Source organism: Triticum dicoccoides, chromosome 1A (genome assembly GCF_002162155.2).
Source record: "Triticum dicoccoides isolate Atlit2015 ecotype Zavitan chromosome 1A, WEW_v2.0, whole genome shotgun sequence".
NCBI lineage: Eukaryota > Viridiplantae > Streptophyta > Magnoliopsida > Poales > Poaceae > Triticum > Triticum dicoccoides.
In genome coordinates this window covers 452,166,756-452,188,501 of record NC_041380.1, presented here as the reverse complement: position 1 = coordinate 452,188,501, position 21,746 = coordinate 452,166,756, and the positions used below count along the sequence as shown (strand labels likewise).

At 43.6% G+C, this 21,746-nt stretch overlaps 2 protein-coding genes across 2 annotated transcripts; both read left to right on the top strand.

Annotated features, from left to right (window-relative positions):
- The first annotated feature begins 549 nt into the window (after positions 1-549).
- LOC119353660 lies at positions 550-21,676 on the top strand. Its single transcript, XM_037620312.1, has 5 exons — positions 550-666; positions 763-856; positions 3,123-3,458; positions 12,562-12,585; positions 21,212-21,676. Exons 3-5 carry the CDS (start codon positions 3,129-3,131, stop codon positions 21,674-21,676), a joined length of 819 nt encoding a protein of 272 aa, XP_037476209.1. The 5' UTR covers positions 550-666; positions 763-856; positions 3,123-3,128.
- On the top strand, positions 1,533-3,002 carry LOC119300881 (putative nuclease HARBI1). Its single transcript, XM_037577816.1, has 3 exons — positions 1,533-2,348; positions 2,441-2,679; positions 2,760-3,002. The coding sequence occupies exons 1-3, from the start codon at positions 1,601-1,603 to the stop codon at positions 3,000-3,002; spliced, it is 1,230 nt and encodes a 409-aa protein (XP_037433713.1). The 5' UTR covers positions 1,533-1,600.
- Positions 21,677-21,746: the final 70 nt, after the last annotated feature.

Below are 21,746 nucleotides of genomic sequence, written 5' to 3'. Positions count from 1 at the left end.
TCCAGGTTTCTTTACAACTGAGTGTCTGAGTCTAATCCTGAAGTACAACAAGTGCTAGGATATTCGTCTTATGAAGTAAAAGCGAACAACTGCGTTTTATTTGAATCAAAGAGCGATCGCCCCTAGTTTTCTGTGATATAAGTAGTAACTCTATTGACACCTACTTCCTATCAAAGAGCTTTGGTTGAAATAAGCTTAGGTGTATTGTATAGCTGAGAATGTTTATGATAATAGAATTTACAGCTCGTTTGGTACCCATCATTTGGGTCGGATTTGGTGGATTTCATTTGCGAATTCCGGAATATACTTGTTTGGCTGCCACAGAATTGAGGGTGGATTTCATTCTAAGATTCCAGAGGATGTAAACTTGGCCTAGGCCCAAATCCCAGCCCCTCGCCCGTCATTCTCCCGGATTCCACTCGCTCGCTTCCCCCACCCTACCCCGACGCCTTCGTCTCTCGCCTCCTTCCCCCACCCTACCCCGACGCCCGCCGCCGCCGCCGCCGCCATGAACCCCACCTTCTCGGCCGCGGGTGATGCAGCCCCCGCCGGTGAATAGCTTCTCCCCGAGTTCTCTTCCCCCGTCCCCTCTACACGCGAAGCTTTCTGTTCGATGGTGTGCTGCCCCCGGTGACCACAGCGCCGTCGTCGAGCTCTCAAATCCTGGTAGGTTCTCCCTCCACCTCTCTTCTCCCCCTCCCTCTCTCTGGTGGATCTTTTCTGCTTGAACCCTAACCCTAACCTGAACCCACCTCCATCCAGCCACCCGATCCGGACAGAAGATCGACTTCTTGACGATTCCTCCGCCAGCCCACGGTCAGTCAGCTCCACACCCCGGAAGATCGACCTTTTTGTGGTACGTGGTCAGCGTGTCTGCGTCCCCTCTATGCAAACAGAATGGATCTCTGAATTTAATGTGTTTTGCACACTGATTATTTTGTCTGAATTTAGTATAGAACAAAGTCAGTGTGGTTGGACAGTGATTTTTTTGTCTGAATTCAGTATAGAACAATTCAGTATGGGCCGCAAGCAGACATGAACCCCTGATTTCAATATGTTTGCACACTGATTTTTTGTCTGAATTCAGTATAGAACAATTTCAGTGTGCTTGCATAATGATTTTTTGTCTGAATCAGACTGGGTTTTTTCCAGACTGAGCTGATTTTATATTCGGGCTTGTTATTGAAGCTAGATACTTGAGCATAATGTTTTGAAATACAAGTTCAGGATAGTTTTGATTCACTCCGTTTTAGGAGAGAGTGTTAATAACATGTTCAATAAGACTGTGTCAATTGTATCGTATGGCGATTGAAGCTTCTTTTTATGTGAAACTCTAATGCTTGATGGTTTTGTTTGTTATGATCTATTTTTCCAAAAGTATGGGGGCGCAGGTCTGTTCATCCACCTGACAAAAGTGAAACAGAAAGTAGCATAAACCCTGTTTGGGTTTTGCCCATCTTTTTCCTCCATCTAAGCTTTCTTGACAAGCAACTGCATCTGTTTTTTGTGTATCACTAGTAATAAGCATGAGTTTTTTGTGTATCACTAGTAATCGAGCTTGAGTTCTTTCTCAATTGTTATTTTCTTCATCTTAATATAGATGTCGGACTTGTACATTAACACATTGCATGGCGATGAGAGGAGAAAGAAAAGGAAGAGGGCAGCTGCTGGATTTTTTGTGTCGGTTGTCGCGATAGTTCAACACACGTATTGTCAGAGGAAGATTAGAGAGCTTGATGATTTCAGTGAGGATGAGGCGGAGATTAGGATTAGAAAGCAGATGCTTAGATCAATTTATCAGGGTTCTAACAAGCACTGTTTTGATAGTTTGCGCCTAACTAAACGGTCCTTTGTGGACCTGTGCGCTATCTTGCGTGAAAGATGTGGTTTGGGGGACACATTTTATGTGTCGGTTGAAGAATCAGTCACAATGTTTCTGCTAGTGCTAAGCCATGGGATGAAATACCGGTTAATTGAAAGCACGTACAGATGGGCACTCGAGACCATCAGTAGGCATTTCAATGAGATCTTAAGAGCTGTCCTTTCCTTGTCTCATGAGTTTATAAAGCTACCAACCCCTTCAGCTGAGCAGCCCGAGGATAGTAGATGGAAATGGTTTCCAGATGGGCTAGGAGCTTTAGATGGCACACATGTTGATGTCCGTGTTTCCGCTCTCAAGCAAGGCAGATACAGGAATAGAAAGCAAGATGTGACCACTAATGTGCTTGGTGTTTGTGACCGGAATATGAAGTTTTTGTATGTCTTAGCTGGATGGGAAGGTTCTGCATCTGATTCACGAGTGTTGCGAGATGCAATGTCACGACAAGACGCTTTTAGAGTTCCACATGGTAATTCTCTGCCTTGGTACGGTAGAACAACTAAGTTATGATATTTCAATGTAAATATAATATCTAATACTTGTTATTTTTGCAAACATTAGGAAAATACTACCTTGTAGATGCTGGGTACACTAATGGTCCGGGCTTCTTTGCTCCATACCGGTCAGTCCGGTACCATTTGAAAGAATGGGCGGCTAATGGAAATAACCCACAAACTCCAAGAGAGTTATATAATCTGCGACATGCATCAGCTAGGAATGTGATAGAGAGAACTTTTGGTCTACTAAAGATGAGATGGGCTATTTTGAGGACTAGTTCATTTTTTCGCATACGGAATCAGGTATCACATAGTATTTTGCAAAACCAAGCCTCCGTTTATTTTTATTTTTTTATTACCACGCCAATAATACCATCTCGCAGATCCGTGTCATTAATGCTTGCTGCATATTGCATAACTTTCTAAGAGATAGGCAGAGAGAGATGGATGATATAATGCTAATTGACGTGGATAATCAGTTAAATGCTGCTGCCATCGAACATCCTGAAGAACCAAACATGATTAGACATGTTGAATCAACAACTGGGTGGAACAACAAGCGAGATACCTTAGCTAATCAAATGTGGGCAGATTACCAAAGGAGACGCGGGGGAGCCAATCATTGAATTCATTCATTTGTATGTTCATATATTTCATATGCCTATTTTTGAACCCCCCCCCCCTCTCTCTCTCTCTCTCTCTCTCTGGATTCTACGTTTGTCTCATACATATATTGTTGCTTGCAGGAAGATATGGATGTGGAGAAGAAAGGAGGTAGAAACTACCTTACCTGGATGGATGAAATGGATGAAGCAATGCTGAATGTGTTCGTGGAGCATTACAATAGAGGGGATCGTGCTCAAAATGGGTGGAAGCCACATGTTTACACTGCAGTTGTCAAGAATGTTCGAGCCAAGTGCAATGTCGATATCACAAAGGAGAATGTCATATCAAGGTGCAAGACTATTGATAGACACTATGTCAATGTCAGCAAGATGTTGTCAACGAGTGGTTTTGGGTGGGATTGGATCCATAACAAGCTTATGGTTGATAGTGAGGACGTGTGGAGAAACTATGTCAAGGTAAGCACTACATCCTGAGCATCTATGTATTCATGGCATGGCCACAAGATTCATTTTCATCAATCATGTGGTCAAGTAGTTTATTCGAAAACATGCACTTATACACCTTCTCCACCTTCTCCATCATGATGTGGAATTCAGCCAAGTTTATTTGAAAACATGCACTTATACTTGTTAGAAATATGCCCTAGAGGCAATAATAAATTGATTATTATTATATTTCCTTGTTCATGATAATCGTTTATTATCCATGCTAGAATTGTATTGATAGGAAACTCAGATACATGTGTGGATACATAGACAACACCATGTCCCTAGTGAGCCTCTAGTTGACTAGCTCGTTGATCAATAGATGGTTACGGTTTTCTGACCATGGACATTGGATGTCGTTGATAACGGGATCACATCATTGGGAGAATGATGTGATGGACAAGACCCAGTCCTAAGCCTAGCACAAAGATCATGTAGTTCGTATGGTAAAGCTTTTCTAATGTCAAGTATCATTTCCTTAGACCATGAGATTGTGCAACTCCCGGATACCGTAGGAGTGCTTTGGGTGTGCCAAACGTCACAACGTAACTGGGTGGCTATAAAGGTACACTACGGGTATCTCCGAAAGTGTCTGTTGGGTTGGCACGAATCAAGACTGGGATTTGTCACTCCGTGTGACGGAGAGGTATCTCTAGGCCCACTCGATAGGACATCATCATAATGTGCACAATGTGATCAAGGAGTTGATCACGGGATGATGTGTTACGGAACGAGTAAAGAGACTTGCCGGTAACGAGATTGAACAAGGTATCGGGATACCGGCGATCGAATCTCGGGCAAGTATCGTACCGCTAGACAAAGGGAATTTTATATGGGATTGATTAAGTCCTTGACATCGTGGTTCATCCGATGAGATCATCATGGAACATGTGGGAACCAACATGGGTATCCGGATCCCGCTGTTGGTTATTGACCGGAGAACGTCTCGGTCATCTCTGCATGGTTCCCGAACCCGTAGGGTCTACACACTTAAGGTTCGGTGACGCTAGGGTTGTAGGGATATGTATATGCAGTAACCCGAATGTTGTTCGGAGTCCCGGATGAGATCCCGGATGTCACGAGGAGTTCCGGAATGGTCCGGAGGTAAAGAATTATATATAGGAAGTGCTATTTCGGCCATCGGGACAAGTTTCGGGGTCACCAGTATTGTACCGGGACCACCAGAAGGGTCCGGGGGTCCACCGGGTGAGGCCACCTATCCCGGAGGGCCCTATGGGCTGAAGTGGGAAGGGATCCAGCCCAAAGTGGGCTGGGGCGCCACTTCCCCCTAGGGCCCATGCGCCTAGGGTGGGGGAAACCCTAAAGGAAGAGTCCTAGGAGGGGAAGGCACCTCCTAGGTGCCTTGGGGAGGAGGGATTCCTCCCCTTGGCCGCACCCTCCTAGGAGATTAGATCTCCTAGGGCCGGCGCCCCCCCCCCCTTGGCCCTCCTATATATAGTGGGGAGAAGGAGGACTTCTAATGCTTAGCCTTTGGTGCCTCCCTCTCCCTCTCTAACACATCCTCCTCCTCCATAGTGCTTAGCGAAGCCCTGCCGGAGTACTGCAGCTCCACCATCACCACGCCGTCGTGCTGCTGTTGGGGCCATCTTCCTCAACCTCTCCTTCCCCCTTGCTGGATCAAGAAGGAGGAGACGTCGCTGCTCCGTATGTCTGTTAAACGCGGAGGTGCCGTCCGTTCGGCGCTAGGATCATCGGTGATTTGGATCACGACGAGTACGACTCCATCAACCCCGTTATCTTGAACGCTTCCGCATAGCGATCTACAAGGGTATGTAGATGCACTCTCCTTCCCCTCGTTGCTGGTTTCTCCATAGATAGATCTTGGTGACACGTAGACAATTTTGAATTTCTGCTACGTTCCCCAACAGTGGTATCAGAGCTAGGTCTATGCGTAGTTTCTATGCATGAGTAGAACACAAAGTAGTTGTGGGCGTTGATTTTGTTCAATATGCTTACCGTTACTAGTCCAATCTTGATTCGGTGGCATTGTGGGATGAAGCGGCCCGAACCGGCCTTACACGTACTCTTACGTGAGACTGGTTCCACCGACTGACATGCACTAGTTGCATAAGGTGGCTAGCGGGTGTCTGTATCTCCCACTTTAGTCGGATCAGATTCGGTGAAAAGGGTCCTTATGAAGGGTAAATAGCAATTGGCATATCACGTTGTGGTTTTGCGTAGGTAAGAAACGTTCTTGCTAGAAACCCATAGCAGCCACGTAAAACATGCAAACAACAATTAGAGGACGTCTAACTTGTTTTTGCAGGGTATGCTATGTGATGTGATATGGCCAAAAGGATGTGATGAATGATATATGTGATGTATGAGATTGATCATGTTCTTGTAATAGGAATCACGACTTGCATGTCGATGAGTATGACAACCGACAGGAGCCATAGGAGTTGTCTTAATTTATTTATGACCTGCGTGTCAACATAAACGTCATGTAATTACTTTACTTTATTGCTAACCGTTAGCTATAGTAGTAGAAGTAATAGTTGACGAGACAACTTCATGAAGACACGATGATAGAGATCATGATGATGGAGATCATGGTGTCATGCCGGTGACAAGATGATCATGGAGCCCCAAGATGGAGATCAAAGGAGCTAAATGATATTGGCCATATCATGTCACTATTATTTGATTGCATGTGATGTTTATCATGTTTATGCATCTTGTTTACTTAGTACGACGGTAGTAAATAAGATGATCCCTCATAATAATTTCAAGAAAGTGTTCCCCCTAACTGTGCACCGTTGCGACAGTTTGTTGTTTCGAAGCACCACGTGATGATCGGGTGTGATAGATTCTAACGTTCACATACAACGGGTGTAAGCCAGATTTACACACGCGAAACACTTAGGTTGACTTGATGAGCCTAGCATGTATAGACATGGCCTCGGAACACAAGAGACCGAAAGGTCGAGCATGAGTCGTATGGTAGATACGATCAACATGAAGATGTTCACCGATGTTGACTAGTCCGTCTCACGTGATGATCGGACACGGCCTAGTTGACTCGGATCATGTAATCACTTAGATGACTGGAGGGATGTCTATCTGAGTGGGAGTTCATAAGATGAACTTAATTATCCTGAACATAGTCAAAAGGTCTTCGCAAATTATGTCGTAGCTCGCACTTCAGTTCTACTGTTTAGATATGTTCCTAGAGAAAATTTAGTTGAAAGTTGATAGTAGCAATTATGCGGACTAAGTCCGTAAACTGAGGATTGTCCTCATTGCTTCATAGAAGGCTTATGTCCTTAATGCACCGCTCAGTGTGCTGAACCTCGAACGTTGTCTGTGGATGTTGCGAACATCTGACATACACATTTTGATAACTACGTGATAGTTCAGTTAAACGGTTTAGAGTTGAGGCACCGAAGACGTTTTGAAACGTCGTGAAACATATGAGATGTTTCGAGGGCTGAAATTTGGATTTCAGGCTCGTGCCCACGTCAAGAGGTATAAGACCTCCGACGATTTTCTTAGCCTGCAAACTAAGGAGAAAAGCTTAATTGTTGAGCTTGTGCTCAGATTGTCTGAGTACAACAATCGCTTGAATCAAGTGGGAGTTGATCTTCCAAATGAGTTAGTGATGTTTCTCCGAAGTCATTACCACCAAGCTGCTTGAGCTTCGTGATGAACTATAATATATCAGGGACATATATGATGATCCTTGAGATATTCGCGATGTTTGACACCGCAAAAGTAGAAATCAAGAAGGAGCATCAATTGTTGATGGTTGGTGAAACCACTAGTTTCAAGAAGGGCAAGGGCAAGAAGGGAAACTTCATGAAACGGCAAATCAGCTGCTGCTCTAGTGAAGAAACCCAAGGTTGAACCCAAACCCGAGACTAAGTGCTTCTGTAATAAAGGGAACAGCCACTGGAGCAGAATTGCCCTAGATACTTGGTAGATGAGAAGGCTGGCAAAGTCGATAGAAGTATATTGGATATACATTGTGTTAGTGTGTACTTTACTAGTACTCCTAGTAGCACCAGGGTATTAGATACCGGTTCGGTTGCTAAGTGTTAGTAACTCGAAATAAAAGCTACGGAATAAACGGAGACTAGCTAAAGGTGAGCTGATGATATGTGTTGGAAGTGTTTCCAATGTTAATATGATCAAGCATCGCACGCTCCCTCTACCATCGAGATTGGTGTTTGCGTTGAGCATAGATATAATTGGATTATGTCTATCGCAATACGGTTATTCATTTAAGGAGAATAATGGTTACTCTGTTTATTTGAATAATACCTTCAATGGTCTTGCACCTAAATTGAATGGTTTATTGAATCCTGATCGTAGTGATACACATGTTCATGCCAAAAGATATAGGATAGTAATGATAGTACCACCTACTTGTGGCATTGCCACTTAAGTCATATCTGTATAAAACGCATGAAGAAGCTCCATGTTGATGGATCTTTGGACTCACTCATTTTTGAAAGGATTGAGACATGCGAACCATGTTTGTTGGTAGATATGCATGAAGAAACTCCATGCAAATGGACCGTTTGGACTCACTTGATTTTGAATCACTTGAGACATGCAAATCATACCACATGGGCAAGATGACTGAAAGCCTCGTTTTCAGTAAAATGGAACTAGAAAGCAACTTGTTGGAAGTAATACATTTTGATGTGTGCAATCCAATGAGTGCTGAGGCATGTAGTGGACATCGTTATGTTCTTACTTCACAGATGATTTGAGTAGATGTTGTGTATATTTTCTTGATGAATCATGAGTCTGAATTATTGAAAGGTTCAAGTAATTTCAGGGTGAAGTTGAAAGATCGTCGTGACAAGAGGATAAAATATCTATGATATGATCATAGAGATGAATATCTGAATTACGAGTTTGGCACAGAATTAAGACATTGTGGAAATTGTTTCACAACTAATACAGCCTGGAACACCATAGTGTGATGGTGTGTCCGAACATCATAACTGCACCCTATTGGATATGATGCATGCCATGATGTCTCTTATCGAATTACCACGATAGTTTATGGGTTAGGCATTAGAGACAACCACATTCACTTTAAATAGGGCACCACGTATTTCCGATGAGATGACACCGTACGAACTATGGTTTAGAGAAACCTAAGCTGTCATTTCATAAAAGTTTGGGGCTGCGACGCTTATGTGAAAAAGTTTCAGGCTGATAAGCTCGAACCCAAAGCGGATAAATGCATCTTCATAGGACACCCAAAACAGTTGGGTATACCTCCTGTCTCAGAACCGAAAGCAATAAGGGATTGTTTCTAGAATCGGGTCCTTTCTCGAGGAAAAGTTTCTCTCGAAAGAATTGAGTGGGAGGATGGTGGAGACTTAATGAGGTTATTGAACCGTCTCTTCAACTAGTGTGTGGCAGGGCACAAGAAGTTGTTCCTGTGGCACCTACACCAATTGAAGTGGAAGCTTATGATAGTGATCATGAAACTTCAGATCAAGTCACTACCAAACCTCGTGGGATGACAAGGATGCGTACTACTTCAGAGTGGTACGTAATCCTGTCTTGGAAGTCATGTTGCTAGACAACAATGAACCTACGAGCTATGGAGAAGCGATGGTGGGCCCGGATTCCGATAAATGGCTCGAGGCCATAAAATCCGAGAGAGGATCCATGTATGGAAACAAACTGTAGACTTTGACAGAACAGCTCGATGATCATAAGGCTGTTGAGTGCAGATGGATTTTAAAAGGAAGACGGATAATGATGGTAAATGTCACCATTAAGAAAGCTCGACTTGTCGTTAAGATGTTTTCCGACAAGTTCAAAGAGTTGACTACGATGAGACTTTCTCACTCGTAGCGATGCTAAGAGTCTGTTGGAATTATATTAGCGATTACTGCATTATTTATGAAATCTTGCAGATAGGATGTCAAAACATTGTTTCCTCGACGATTTTCTTGAGGAAAGGTAGTATGTGATACAACCGGAAGGTTTTTTCAATCCTGAAAGATGCTAATAAGTATGCAAAGCTCCAGCAATCCTTCTAGGGACTGGAGTAAGCATCTCAGAGTTGGAATGTACGCTTTGATGAGATGATCAAAGATTTTGGGTTTATACAAAGTTTATGAGAAACTTGTATTTCCAAAGAAGTGAGTGGGAGCACTATAGAATTTCTGATGGGTATATGTTGTTGAAATATTGTTGATCAGAAATGACGTAGAATTTCTGGAAAGCATATAGGGTTATTTGGAAAGTATTTTTCAATGGAAAGCCTGGATTAAGCTACTTGAACATTGAGCATCAAGATCTATAAGGATAGATCAAAACGCTTAATGGTACTTTCAAATGAGCACATACCTTGACATGATCTTGAAGGGGTTCAAGATGGATCAGTCAAAGAAGGAGTACTTGCCTGAGTTGTAAGGTATGAAGTTAAGACTTAAAGCTCGATCACGACAGAAGAAAGAGAAAGGACAAATGTCGTCCCCTATGCTTTTGTCATAGGCTCTATACGGTATGCCATGCTGAGTACCGCACCTGATGTGTGCCTTGCCACATATCTGGCAAGAGGGTACAAAGGTAATCTAGGAGTAGATCGCCAAATAGCGGTCTAAATTATCCTTAGAGGAATAAGGATATGTTTCTCGGTTATGGAGGTGATAAAGAGTTCGACGTAAAGAGTTATGTCGATGCAAGCTTAAAACCTATCCGGATAGCTCTGAGTAGAGATGCCGGATACGTATAATGGAGCAACAATTTAGAATAGCTCCAAGTAGAACAGTTATTTGAAATGGCTCCAAATATAGCGTAGTAGCTGCATCTACAAGATGACATAGAGATTTGCGAAGTACATACGGATCTGAAAGATTCAGACCCGTTGACTATAACATCTCTCACAAGCATAACATGATCAAACCCAGAACTCATCGAGTGTTAATCACATGGTAATGTGAACTAGATTATTGACTCTAGTAAACTCTTTGGGTGTTAGTCACATGGGTTTGTGACCTTGAGTGTTAATCACATATCGATGTGAACTGGATTATTGACTCTAGTGCAAGTGGGAGACTGTTGGAAATATGCCCTAGAGGCAATAATAAATTGATTATTATTATATTTCCTTGTTCATGACAATCGTTTATTATACATGCTAGAATTGTATTGATAGAAAACTCAGATACATGTGTGGATACATAGACAACACCATGTCCCTAGTGAGCCTCTAGTTGACTAGCTCGTTGATTAATAGATGGTTACGGTTTCCTGACCATGGACATTGGATGTCGTTGATAACGGGATCACATCATTGGGAGAATGATGTGATGGACAAGACCCAATCCTAAGCCTAGCACAAAGATCATGTAGTTCGTATGCTAAAGCTTTTCTAATGTCAAGTATCATTTCCTTAGACCATGAGATTGTGTTACTCCCGGATACCGTAGGAGTGCTTTGGGTGTGCCAAACGTCACAACGTAACTGGGTGGCTATAAAGGTACACTACGGGTATCTCCGAAAGTGTCTGTTGGGTTGGCACGAATCGAGACTGGGATTTGTCACTCCGTGTGACGGAGAGGTATCTCTGGGCCCACTCGGTAGGACATCATCATAATGTGCACAATGTGATCAAGGAGTTGATCATGGGATGATGTGTTACGGAACGAGTAAAGAGACTTGCCGGTAACGAGATTGAACAAGGTATCGGGATACCGACGATCGAATCTCGGGCAAGTATCGTACTGCTAGACAAAGGGAATTGTATACGGGATTGATTAAGTCCTTGACATCGTGGTTCATCCGATGAGATCATCGTGGAACATGTGGGAACCAACATGGGTATTCAGATCCCGCTGTTGGTTATTGACCGGAAAACGTCTCGGTCATCTCTGCATGGTTCCCGAACCCATAGGGTCTACACACTTAAGGTTCGGTGACGCTAGGGTTGTAGGGATATGTATATGCAGTAACCCGAATGTTTTTCGGAGTCCCGGATGAGATCCCGGACGTCACGAGGAGTTCTGGAATGGTCCGGAGGTAAAGAATTATATATAGAAAGTGCTATTTCGGCCATCGGGACAAGTTTCGGGGTCACCAGTATTGTACCGGGACCACCGGAAGGGTCCCGGGGGTCCACCGGGTGGGGCCACCTATCCCGGAGGGCCCCATGGGCTGAAGTGGGAAGGGATCCAGCCCAAAGTGGGCTGGGGTGCCACTTCCCCCTAGGGCCCATGCGCCTAGGGTGGGGGAAACCCTAAAGGAAGAGTCCTAGGAGGGGAAGGCACCTCCTAGGTGCCTTGGGAAGGAGGGATTCCTTCCCTTGGCCGCACCCCCCTAGGAGATTAGATCTCCTAGGGCTGGCGCCCCCACCCTTGGCCCTCCTATATATAGTGGGGAGATGGAGGACTTCTAATGCTTAGCCTTTGGTGCCTCCCTCTCCCTCTCCAACACATCCTCCTCCTCCATAGTGCTTAGCGAAGCCCTGCCAGAGTACTGCAGCTCCACCACCACCACGCCGTCGTGCTGCTGTTGGGGCCATCTTCCTCAACCTCTCCTTCCCCCTTGCTGGATCAAGAAGGAGGAGACGTCGCTGCTCCGTACGTGTGTTGAACGCGGAGGTGCCGTCCGTTCGGCGCTAGGATCATCGGTGATTTGGATCACGACGAGTACGACTCCACCAACCCCGTTCTCTTGAACGCTTCCACATAGCGATCTATAAGGGTATGTAGATGCACTCTCCTTCCCCTCGTTGCTGGTTTCTCCATAGATAGATCTTGGTGACACGTAGACAATTTTGAATTTCTGCTACGTTCCCCAACAATACTTGTTCATGCATAGCCTTCTAATCAGTAGTTTACTCATCATTTCCCCTATGTTTTGCTATTATATTAGTAATCAGCCTTCTCTTGAGAAACAATCACAACTTGCAGCAGTGCACTTGTTTTCCCCATTATTTATGTGATTTTGCACCATGACATGAGTTACATCTTAGCTATAGTCTACGATTTTCTCTTTGGATGTGTGTTTGGTGTTTGGATGGATGTGTGTTCATTTTCCACCATGACATGAGACTATTTGTCTTCATGGGTTGCAGGCAAACAAAGATGCAGCATGCTACATGAAGGAAATATGCCCTAGAGGCAATAATAAAGTTATTATTTATTTCCTTATTTCATGATAAATGTTTATTATTCATGCTAGAATTGTATTAACCGGAAACATAATACATGTGTGAATACATAGACAAACATAGTGTCACTAGTATGCCTCTACTTGACTAGCTCGTTAATCAAAGATGGTTATGTTTCCTAACCATGAACAATGAGTTGTTATTTGATTAATGAGGTCACATCATTAGTTGAATGATCTGATTGACATGACCCATTCCATTAGCTTAGCACACGATCGTTTAGCATATTGCTATTGCTTTCTTCATGACTTATACATGTTCCTATGACTGAGATTATGCAACTCCCGTTTGCCGAAGGAACACTTTGGGTGCTACCAAACGTCACAACGTAACTGGGTGATTATAAAGGAGCATTACAGGTGTCTCCAAAGGTAGATGTTGGGTTGGCGTATTTCGAGATTAGGATTTGTCACTCCGATTGTCGGAGAGGTATCTCTAGGCCCTCTCGGTAATGCACATCACATAAAGCCTTGCAAGCATTACAACTAATGAGTTAGTTGCGAGATGATGTATTACGGAACGAGTAAAGAGACTTTCCGGTAACGAGATTGAACTAGGTATTGGATATCGATGATCGAATCTCGGGCAAGTAACATACCGATGACAAAGGGAACAACGTATGTTGTTATGCGGTCTGACCGATAAAGATCTTCGTAGAATATGTAGGAGCCAATATGGGCATCCAGGTCCTGCTATTGGTTATTGACCGGAGACGTGTCTCGGTCATGTCTACATTGTTCTCGAACCGTAGGGTCCGCACGCTTAAGGTTTCGATGACAGTTATATTATGAGTTTATGAGTTTTGATGTACCGAAGGAGTTCGGAGTCCCGGATGAGATCGGGGACATGACGAGGAGTCTCGAAATGGTCGAGACGTAAAGATCGATATATTGGACGACTATATTCGGAGTTCGGAAAGGTTCCGAGTCATTCGGGTATTTATCGGAGTACCGAAGAGTTACGGGAATTCGCCGGGGAGAAGTATTGGGCCTTATTGGGCCCTGCGGGAAAGAGAGAGGGGCTGCCTAGGGCAGGCTGCGCGCCCCCCCATGGCCTAGTCCGAATTGGGGTAGGGGGAGGGGCCGCACCCCCTCCTTCCTTCCCTTCTCTCTTCCCCTTCCTAGTCTCCTACTCCTAATACATGGAAGGACTCCTAGTTGGACTAGGAAAAGGGGAATCCTACTCCCGGTGGGAGTAGGACTCCCCAGGGCGCGCCATAGTAGAGGGCCGGCCCTCCCCTCCTCCACTCCTTTATATACGGGGGCAGGGGGCACCCCATGGACACACAAGTTGATCATTGATCGTTCCTTAGCCGTGTGCGGTGCCCCCCTCCACGATATTACACCTCGGTCATATTGTAGCGGTGCTTAGGCGAAGCCCTGCAACAGGAGAACATCAAGATCGTCACCACGCCGTCGTGCTGACGGAACTCCCCCTCGGCGCCTCTGCTGGATCGGAGATCGAGGGTGCGTCATCGAGCTGTACGCGTGTCAAGAACTCGGAGGTGCCGGAGTAACGGTACTTGGATCGGTTGAACCGGAGGACGTACGACTACTTCCTTTATGTTGCGTCAATGCTTCCGCTTCGGTCTACAAGGGTACGTAGACAACACTCTCCCCTCGTTGCTATATCATCACCATGATCTTGCGTGTGCGTAGGAAAATTTTGAAATTACTACGTTCCCCAACAGTGGCATCCGAGCCTAGGTTTTATGTGTTGATGTTATATGCACGAGTAGAACACAAGTGAGTTGTGGACGATATAAGTCATACTGCCTACCAGCATGTCATACTTTGGTTCAGCGGTATTGTGAGATGAAGCGGCCCGGACCGACATTACGCGTACGCTTACGCGAGACTGGTTTCACCGTTACGAGCACTCGTGCTTAAAGGTGGCTGGCGGGTGTCTGTCTCTCTCACTTTAGTTGAACCGAGTGTGGCTACGCCCGGTCCTTGCGAAGGTTAAAACGGAGTCTATTTGACGAACTATCGTTGTGGTTTTGATGCGTAAGTGAGATTGGTTCTTGCTTAAAGCCCGTAGCAGCCACGTAAAACTTGCAACAACAAAGTAGAGGACGTCTAACTTGTTTTTGCAGGGCATGTTGTGATGTGATATGGTCAAGGCATGATGCTAAATTTTATTGTATGAGATGATCATGTTTTGTAACCGAGTTATCGGCAACTGGCAGGAGCCATATGGTTGTCGCTTTATTGTATGCAATGCAATCGCGATGTAATGCTTTACTTTATCACTAAACGGTAGCGATAGTCGTGGAAGCATAAGATTGGCGAGACGACAACGATGCTACGATGGAGATCAAGGTGTCGCGCCGGTGACGATGGTGATCATGACGGTGCTTCGGAGATGGAGATCACAGGCACAAGATGATGATGGCCATATCATATCACTTATATTGATTGCATGTGATGTGTATCCGTTATGCATCTTATCTTGCTTTGATTGACGGTAGCATTTTAAGATGATCTCTCACTAATTATCAAGAAGTGTTCTCCCTGAGTATGCACCGTTGCAAAAGTTCTTCGTGTTGAGACACCACGTGATGATCAGGTGTGATAGGCTCTACGTTCAAATACAACGGGTGCAAAACAGTTGCACACGCGGAATACTCAGGTTATACTTGACGAGCCTAGCATATACAGATATGGCCTCGGAACACGGAGACCGAAAGGTCGAGCGTGAATCATATAGTAGATATGATCAACATAATGATGTTCACCGATGAAACTACTCCATCTCACGTGATGATCGGACATGGTTTAGTTGATTTGGATCACGTGATCACTTAGAGGATTAGAGGGATGTCTATCTAAGTGGGAGTTCTTAAGTAATATGATTAAAATGAACTTAAATTTATCATGAACTTAGTCCTGGTAGTATTTTGCAAATCATGTTGTAGATCAATAGCTCGCGTTGTTGCTTCCCTGTGTTTATTTTGATATGTTCCTAGAGAAAATTGTGTTGAAAGATGTTAGTAGCAAAGATGCGGATTGGATCCGTAATCTGAGGTTTATCCTCATTGCTGCACAGAAGAATTATGTCCTTGATGCACCGCTAGGTGACGGACCTATTGCAGGAGCAGATGCAGATGTTATGAACGTTTGGCTAGCTCAATATGATGACTACTTGATAGTTTAGTGCACCATGCTTAACGGCTTATAATCGGGACTTCAAAGACGTTTTGAACGTCATGGACCATATGAGATGTTCCAGGAGTTGAAGTTAATATTTCAAACAAATACCCGAGTTGAGAGATATGAAATCTCCAACAAGTTCTATAGCTAAAAGATGGAGGAGAATCGCTCAACTAGTGAGCATGTGCTCAGATTATCTGGGTACTACAATCGCTTGAATCAAGTGGGAGTTAATCTTCCAGATAAGATAGTGATTGACAGAATTCTCTACTCACCATCACCAAGTTAGTAGAACTTCGTGATGAACTATGATATGCAAGGGATAACAAAAACGATTTCCAAGCTCTTCGTAATGCGGAAATTGACGAAGGTAGAAATCAAGGAAAACATCAAGTGTTGATGGTTGACAAGATCACTAGTTTCAAGAAATGGGCAAAGGGAAGAAGGGGAACTTCAAGAAGAACGGCAAGCAAGTTGCTGCTCAAGTGAAGAAGCCCAAGTCTGATCCTAAGCCTGAGACTAAATGCTTTTACTGCAAAGGGACTGGTCACTGGAAGCGGAACTACCCCAAGTGATTGGCGGATAAGAAGGATGGCAAAGTGAACATAAGTATATTTGATATACATGTTATTGATGTGTACTTTACTAGTGTTTATAGCAACCCCTCAGTATTTGATACTAGTTCAGTTGCTAAGATTAGTAACTCAAAACGGGAGTTGCAGAATAAACAGAGACTAGTTAAGGGTGAAGTGACGATGTGTGTTGGAAGTGGTTCCAAGATTGATATGATCATCGTCGCACACTCCCTATACTTTCGGGATTAGTGTTGAACCTGAATAAGTGTTATTTGGTGTTTGCGTTGAGCATGAATATGATTTGATCATGTTTATTGTAATACAGTTATTCATTTAAGTAAGAGAATAAATTGTTGTTCTGTTTACATGAATGAAACCTTATATGGTTACACACCCAATGAAAATAGTTCGTTGGATCTCGATCGTAGTGATACACATAATCATAATATTGAAACCAAAAGATGCAAAATTAATAATGATAAGTGCAACTTGTTTGTAGCACTGCCGTTTAGGTCATATTGGTGTAAAGCGCATGAAGAAACTCCATACTGATGGGCTTTTGGAATCACTTGATTATGAATCAGTTGATGCTTGCGAACCATGCCTCATGGGCAAGATGACTAAGACTCTGTTCTTCAGAACAATGAAGCGAGCAATAGATTTGTTGGAAATCATACATACTGATGTATGTGGTCCGATGAATATTAAGGCTCGCGACAGGTATCATTATTTTCTGATCTTCACAGATGATTTGAGCAGATATGAGTATATCTACTTGATGAAACATAAGTCTGAAACATTTGAAAAGTTCAACGAATTTCAGAGTGAAGTGAAAAATCATCGTAACAAGAAAATAAAGTTTCTACGATCTGATCGTAGAGAAGAGTATTTGAGTTACGAGTTTGGCCTTCAGTTAAAAACAATGTGAAATAGTTTCACTACTCATGCCACCTAGAACACCACAATATAATGGTGTGTCTGAACGTCATAACCGTACTTTATTAGATATGGTGCGATCTATGATGTCTCTTACCGATCTACCACTATCATTTTGGGGTTATGCATTAGAGACAGCTGCATTCACGTTAAATAGGGCACCATCTAAATCCGTTGAGACGACACCGTGTGAACTATGGTTTGGCAAGAAACCTAAGCTGTCATTTCTTAAAGTTTGGAGTTGCGATGCTTATATGAAAAGGGTTTTTTCAACTTGATAAGCTCGAACCCAAATCAGAGAAGTGCGTCTTCATAGAATACCCAAAGGAAATTGTTGGGTACACCTTCTATCACAGATCCGAAGGCAAATTTGTTGCTGATAATAGATCCTTTCTAGAGAAGGAGTTTCTCTCGAAAGAAGTGAGTGGGAGGAAAGTAGAGCTTGATAAGGTAATTTGTACCTTCTCCCGAATTGGAAAATAGTTCATCACTGAAATCAGTTCCAGTGATTCCTACACCAATTAGTGAGGAAGCTAATGATGATGATCATGAAACTTCAGATCAAGTTACTACAGAACCTCGTAGGTCTTCCAAAGTACGGTCCGCACCAGTGTGGTACGGTAATCCTGTTCTGAAAGTCATGTTACTAGACCATGATAAACCTACGAACTATGAGGAAGCGATGATGAGCCCAGATTCCGCGAAATGGCTTAAAGCCGTAAAATCTGAGATATGATCCATGTATGAAAACAAAGTATGGACTTTGATTGACTTGCTCGACGATCAGCAAGCCATGTTAAATAAATGGATTTTCAAGAGGAAGACGGACACTGATAGTAGTGTTACTATCCACTAAGCTCGACTTGTTGCAAAAGGTTTTTCAACAAGTTCAAGGGGTTGAATACGATGAGATTTTCTCACTCGTATCAATGCTTAAGTCTGTCTGAATCATGTTAGCAATTTATGAAATCTGGCAAATGGATAAACAAAACTGCATTCCTTAATAGATTTATTAAAGAAGAGTTGTATATGATGCAACCAGAAGTTTTTGTCAATCCTAAAGGTGTTAACAAAATATGCAAACTCCAGCGATCCATCTATGGACTGGTGTAAGCATCTCAGAGTTGGAATATATGCTTTGATAAGTTGATCAAAGCATATAGTTTTATACAGACTTGCGGTGAAGCCTGTATTTACAAGAAAGTGAGTGGGAGCACTACAACATTTCTGATAAGTATATGTGAATGACATATTGTTGATCGGAAATAATGTAGAATTATTCTGTAAAGCATAAAGGAGTGTTTGAAAGGAGTTTTTCAAAGAAAGACTTCAGTGAAGCTGCTTACACATTGAGCATCAAGATCTATATAGATAGATCAAGACGTTTGATAAAAAATTTCAATGAATACATACCTTGATAAATTTTTGAAATAGTTCAAAATGGAACTGTCAAAGAAGGAGTTCTTGCCTGTGTTGCAAGGTGTGAAATTGAGTAAGACTCAAGACCCGACCATGGCAGAAAATAGAAAGAGAATGAAAAGTTATTCCCTATGCCTCAGTCATAGGTTCTATAAAGTATGCTATGCTGTGAACCAGACATATTGTATACCTTGCTATGAGTTTGTCAAGGGAATACAATTTTGATCTAATAGTAGATCACTGGACAGCGGTCAAGAATATCCTTAGTAAGGACTAAGGAGATGTTTCTCGATTATGGAGGTGATAAAAGAGTTCGTTGTAAAAGTTACATCGGTGCAAACTTTTACACCGATCCAGATGACTCTAGGTCTTAATCTGGATACGTATTGAAAGTGGGAGCAATTAGCTAGAGTAGCTCCGTACAGAGCATTGTAGACATAGAATATTTGCAAAATACATACGGCTCTGAATGTGACAGACCCGTTGACTAAGCTTCTCTCACAAGCAAAACATGATCACACCTTAGTACTCCTTGGGTGTTAATCACATAACGATGTGAACTAGATCACTGAATCTAGTAAACCCTTTGGGTGTTGGTCACATGACGATGTGAACTATGGGTGTTAATCATATACAGATATGAATATTGGTGTTAAATCACATGGCGATGTGAACTAGATTATTGACTCTAGTGCAAGTGGGAGACTGAAGGAAATATGCCCTAGAGGCAATAATAAAGTTATTATTTATTTCCTTATTTCATGATAAATGTTTATTATTCATGCTAGAATTGTATTAACCGGAAACATAATACATGTGTGAATACATATACAAACATAGTGTCACTAGTATGCCTCTACTTGACTAGCTCGTTAATCAAAGATGGTTATGTTTCCTAACCATGAACAATGAGTTGTTGTTTGATTAACGAGGTCACATCATTAGTTGAATGATCTGATTGACATGACCCATTCCATTAGCTTAGCACACGATCGTTTAGCATATTGCTATTGCTTTCTTCATGACTTATACATGTTCATATGACTATGAGATTATGCAACTCCCGTTTCCCGGAGGAACACTTTGGGTGCTACCAAACGTCACAACGTAACTGGGTGATTATAAAGGAGCATTACAGGTGTCTCCAAAGGTAGATGTTGGGTTGGCGTATTTCGAGATTAGGATTTGTCACTCCGATTGTCGGAGAGGTATCTCTGGGCCCTCTCGGTAATGCACATCACATAAAGCCTTGCAAGCATTACAACTAATGAGTTAGTTGCGAGATGATGTATTACGGAATGAGTAAAGAGACTTTCCGGTAACGAGATTGAACTAGGTATTGGATACCGATGATCGAATCGCGGGCAAGTAACATACCGATGACAAAGGGAACAACGTATGTTGTTATGCGGTCTGACCGATAAAGATCTTCGTAGAATATGTAGGAGCCAATATGGGCATCCAGGTCCCGCTATTGGTTATTGACCGGAGACGTGTCTCGGTCATGTCTACATTGTTCTCGAACCGTAGGGTCCGCACGCTTAAGGTTTCGATGACAGTTATATTATGAGTTTATGAGTTTTGATGTACCGAAGGAGTTCGGAGTCCCGGATGAGATCGGGGACATGACGAGGAGTCTCGAAATGGTCGAGACGTAAAGATCGATATATTGGACGACTATATTCGGAGTTCGGAAAGGTTCCGAGTCATTCGGGTATTTATCGGAGTACCGAAGAGTTACGGGAATTCGCCGGGGAGAAGTATTGGGCCTTATTGGGCCCTGCGGGAAAGAGAGAGGGGCTGCCTAGGGCAGGCTGCACGCCCCCCCATGGCCTAGTCCGAATTGGGCTAGGGGGAGGGGCCGCACCCCCTCCTTCCTTCCCTTCTCTCTTCCCCTTCCTAGTCTCCTACTCCTAATACATGGAAGGACTCCTAGTTGGACTAGGAAAAGGGGAATCCTACTCCCGGTGGGAGTAGGACTCCCCAGGGCGCGCCATAGTAGAGGGTCGGCCCTCCCCTCCTCCACTCCTTTATATACGGGGGCAGGGGGCACCCCATGGACACACAAGTTGATCATTGATCGTTCCTTAGCCGTGTGCGGTGCCCCCCTCCACGATATTACACCTCGGTCATATTGTAGCGGTGCTTAGGCAAAGCCCTGCAACAGGAGAACATCAAGATCGTCACCACACCGTCGTGCTGACGGAACTCCCCCTCGGCGCCTCTGCTGGATCGGAGATCGAGGGTGCGTCATCGAGCTGTACGCGTGTCAAGAACTCGGAGGTGCCGGAGTAACAGTACTTGGATCGGTTGAACCGGAGGACGTACGACTACTTCCTCTACGTTGCGTCAACGCTTCCGCTTCGGTCTACAAGGGTACGTAGACAACACTCTCCCCTCGTTGCTATATCATCACCATGATCTTGCGTGTGCGTAGGAAAATTTTGAAATTACTACGTTCCCCAACACTACAGGCACAAGGTCATAAAGTTTTGGGACTCTATCAGCCTTGTCTTCTCGAAGGATCATGCCACCGAAACGGGAGCCAGAACTGCTGGTGAAAGTGCAGCGGAAATGGCTGCAGAGAATGTCAACAACATCAACACTGATTCTGCCGCAACATCTTCAACCCAAACCGGCGAGGAACAGAAGAGGAAAAGATATCGATCGGATGACTCAATTGCATCTATGCTTGGAGAGAAATTGGATAATTTTACCAGTGCCTACAAAGCTGATATTGCTCAAGTTGCTCCTCCTGAGAAACCCTCCTGTCCTGAAGAAATACTTGACGCTCTCAATGCAATTGTGGGACTAGATGATGATGGCTTGCTAGCAGCTTATGATTTCCCCATAGCAGATGACCGCAAGTTCAAGGCTCTTATGGCGCTGCCTGAAAGGATGAAGAAGAAATGGATCCTCAAGCAAATCAACCAATGAAGATATGTTTCTTGTTCTGTGATTAGTTACCAGCTAGCAAGCTCTACTGCATTTTGTCCTTAGTTGTTTG

Excerpts from the sequence above, each read along its gene's own strand:
- LOC119300881 (XM_037577816.1), top strand. The coding sequence starts at position 1,601 with ATGTCGGACTTGTACATTAACACATTGCATGGCGATGAGAGGAGAAAG. Across the intron at positions 2,349-2,440 it reads CGCTTTTAGAGTTCCACATG|GAAAATACTACCTTGTAGAT; the intron begins GTAATTCTCTGC and ends TGCAAACATTAG. Across the intron at positions 2,680-2,759 it reads TTTTTCGCATACGGAATCAG|ATCCGTGTCATTAATGCTTG; the intron begins GTATCACATAGT and ends ACCATCTCGCAG.
- LOC119353660 (XM_037620312.1), top strand. The coding sequence starts at position 3,129 with ATGGATGTGGAGAAGAAAGGAGGTAGAAACTACCTTACCTGGATGGAT. Across the intron at positions 3,459-12,561 it reads TGTGGAGAAACTATGTCAAG|GCAAACAAAGATGCAGCATG; the intron begins GTAAGCACTACA and ends CATGGGTTGCAG. Across the intron at positions 12,586-21,211 it reads ACAAAGATGCAGCATGCTAC|AGGCACAAGGTCATAAAGTT; the intron begins ATGAAGGAAATA and ends CCCCAACACTAC.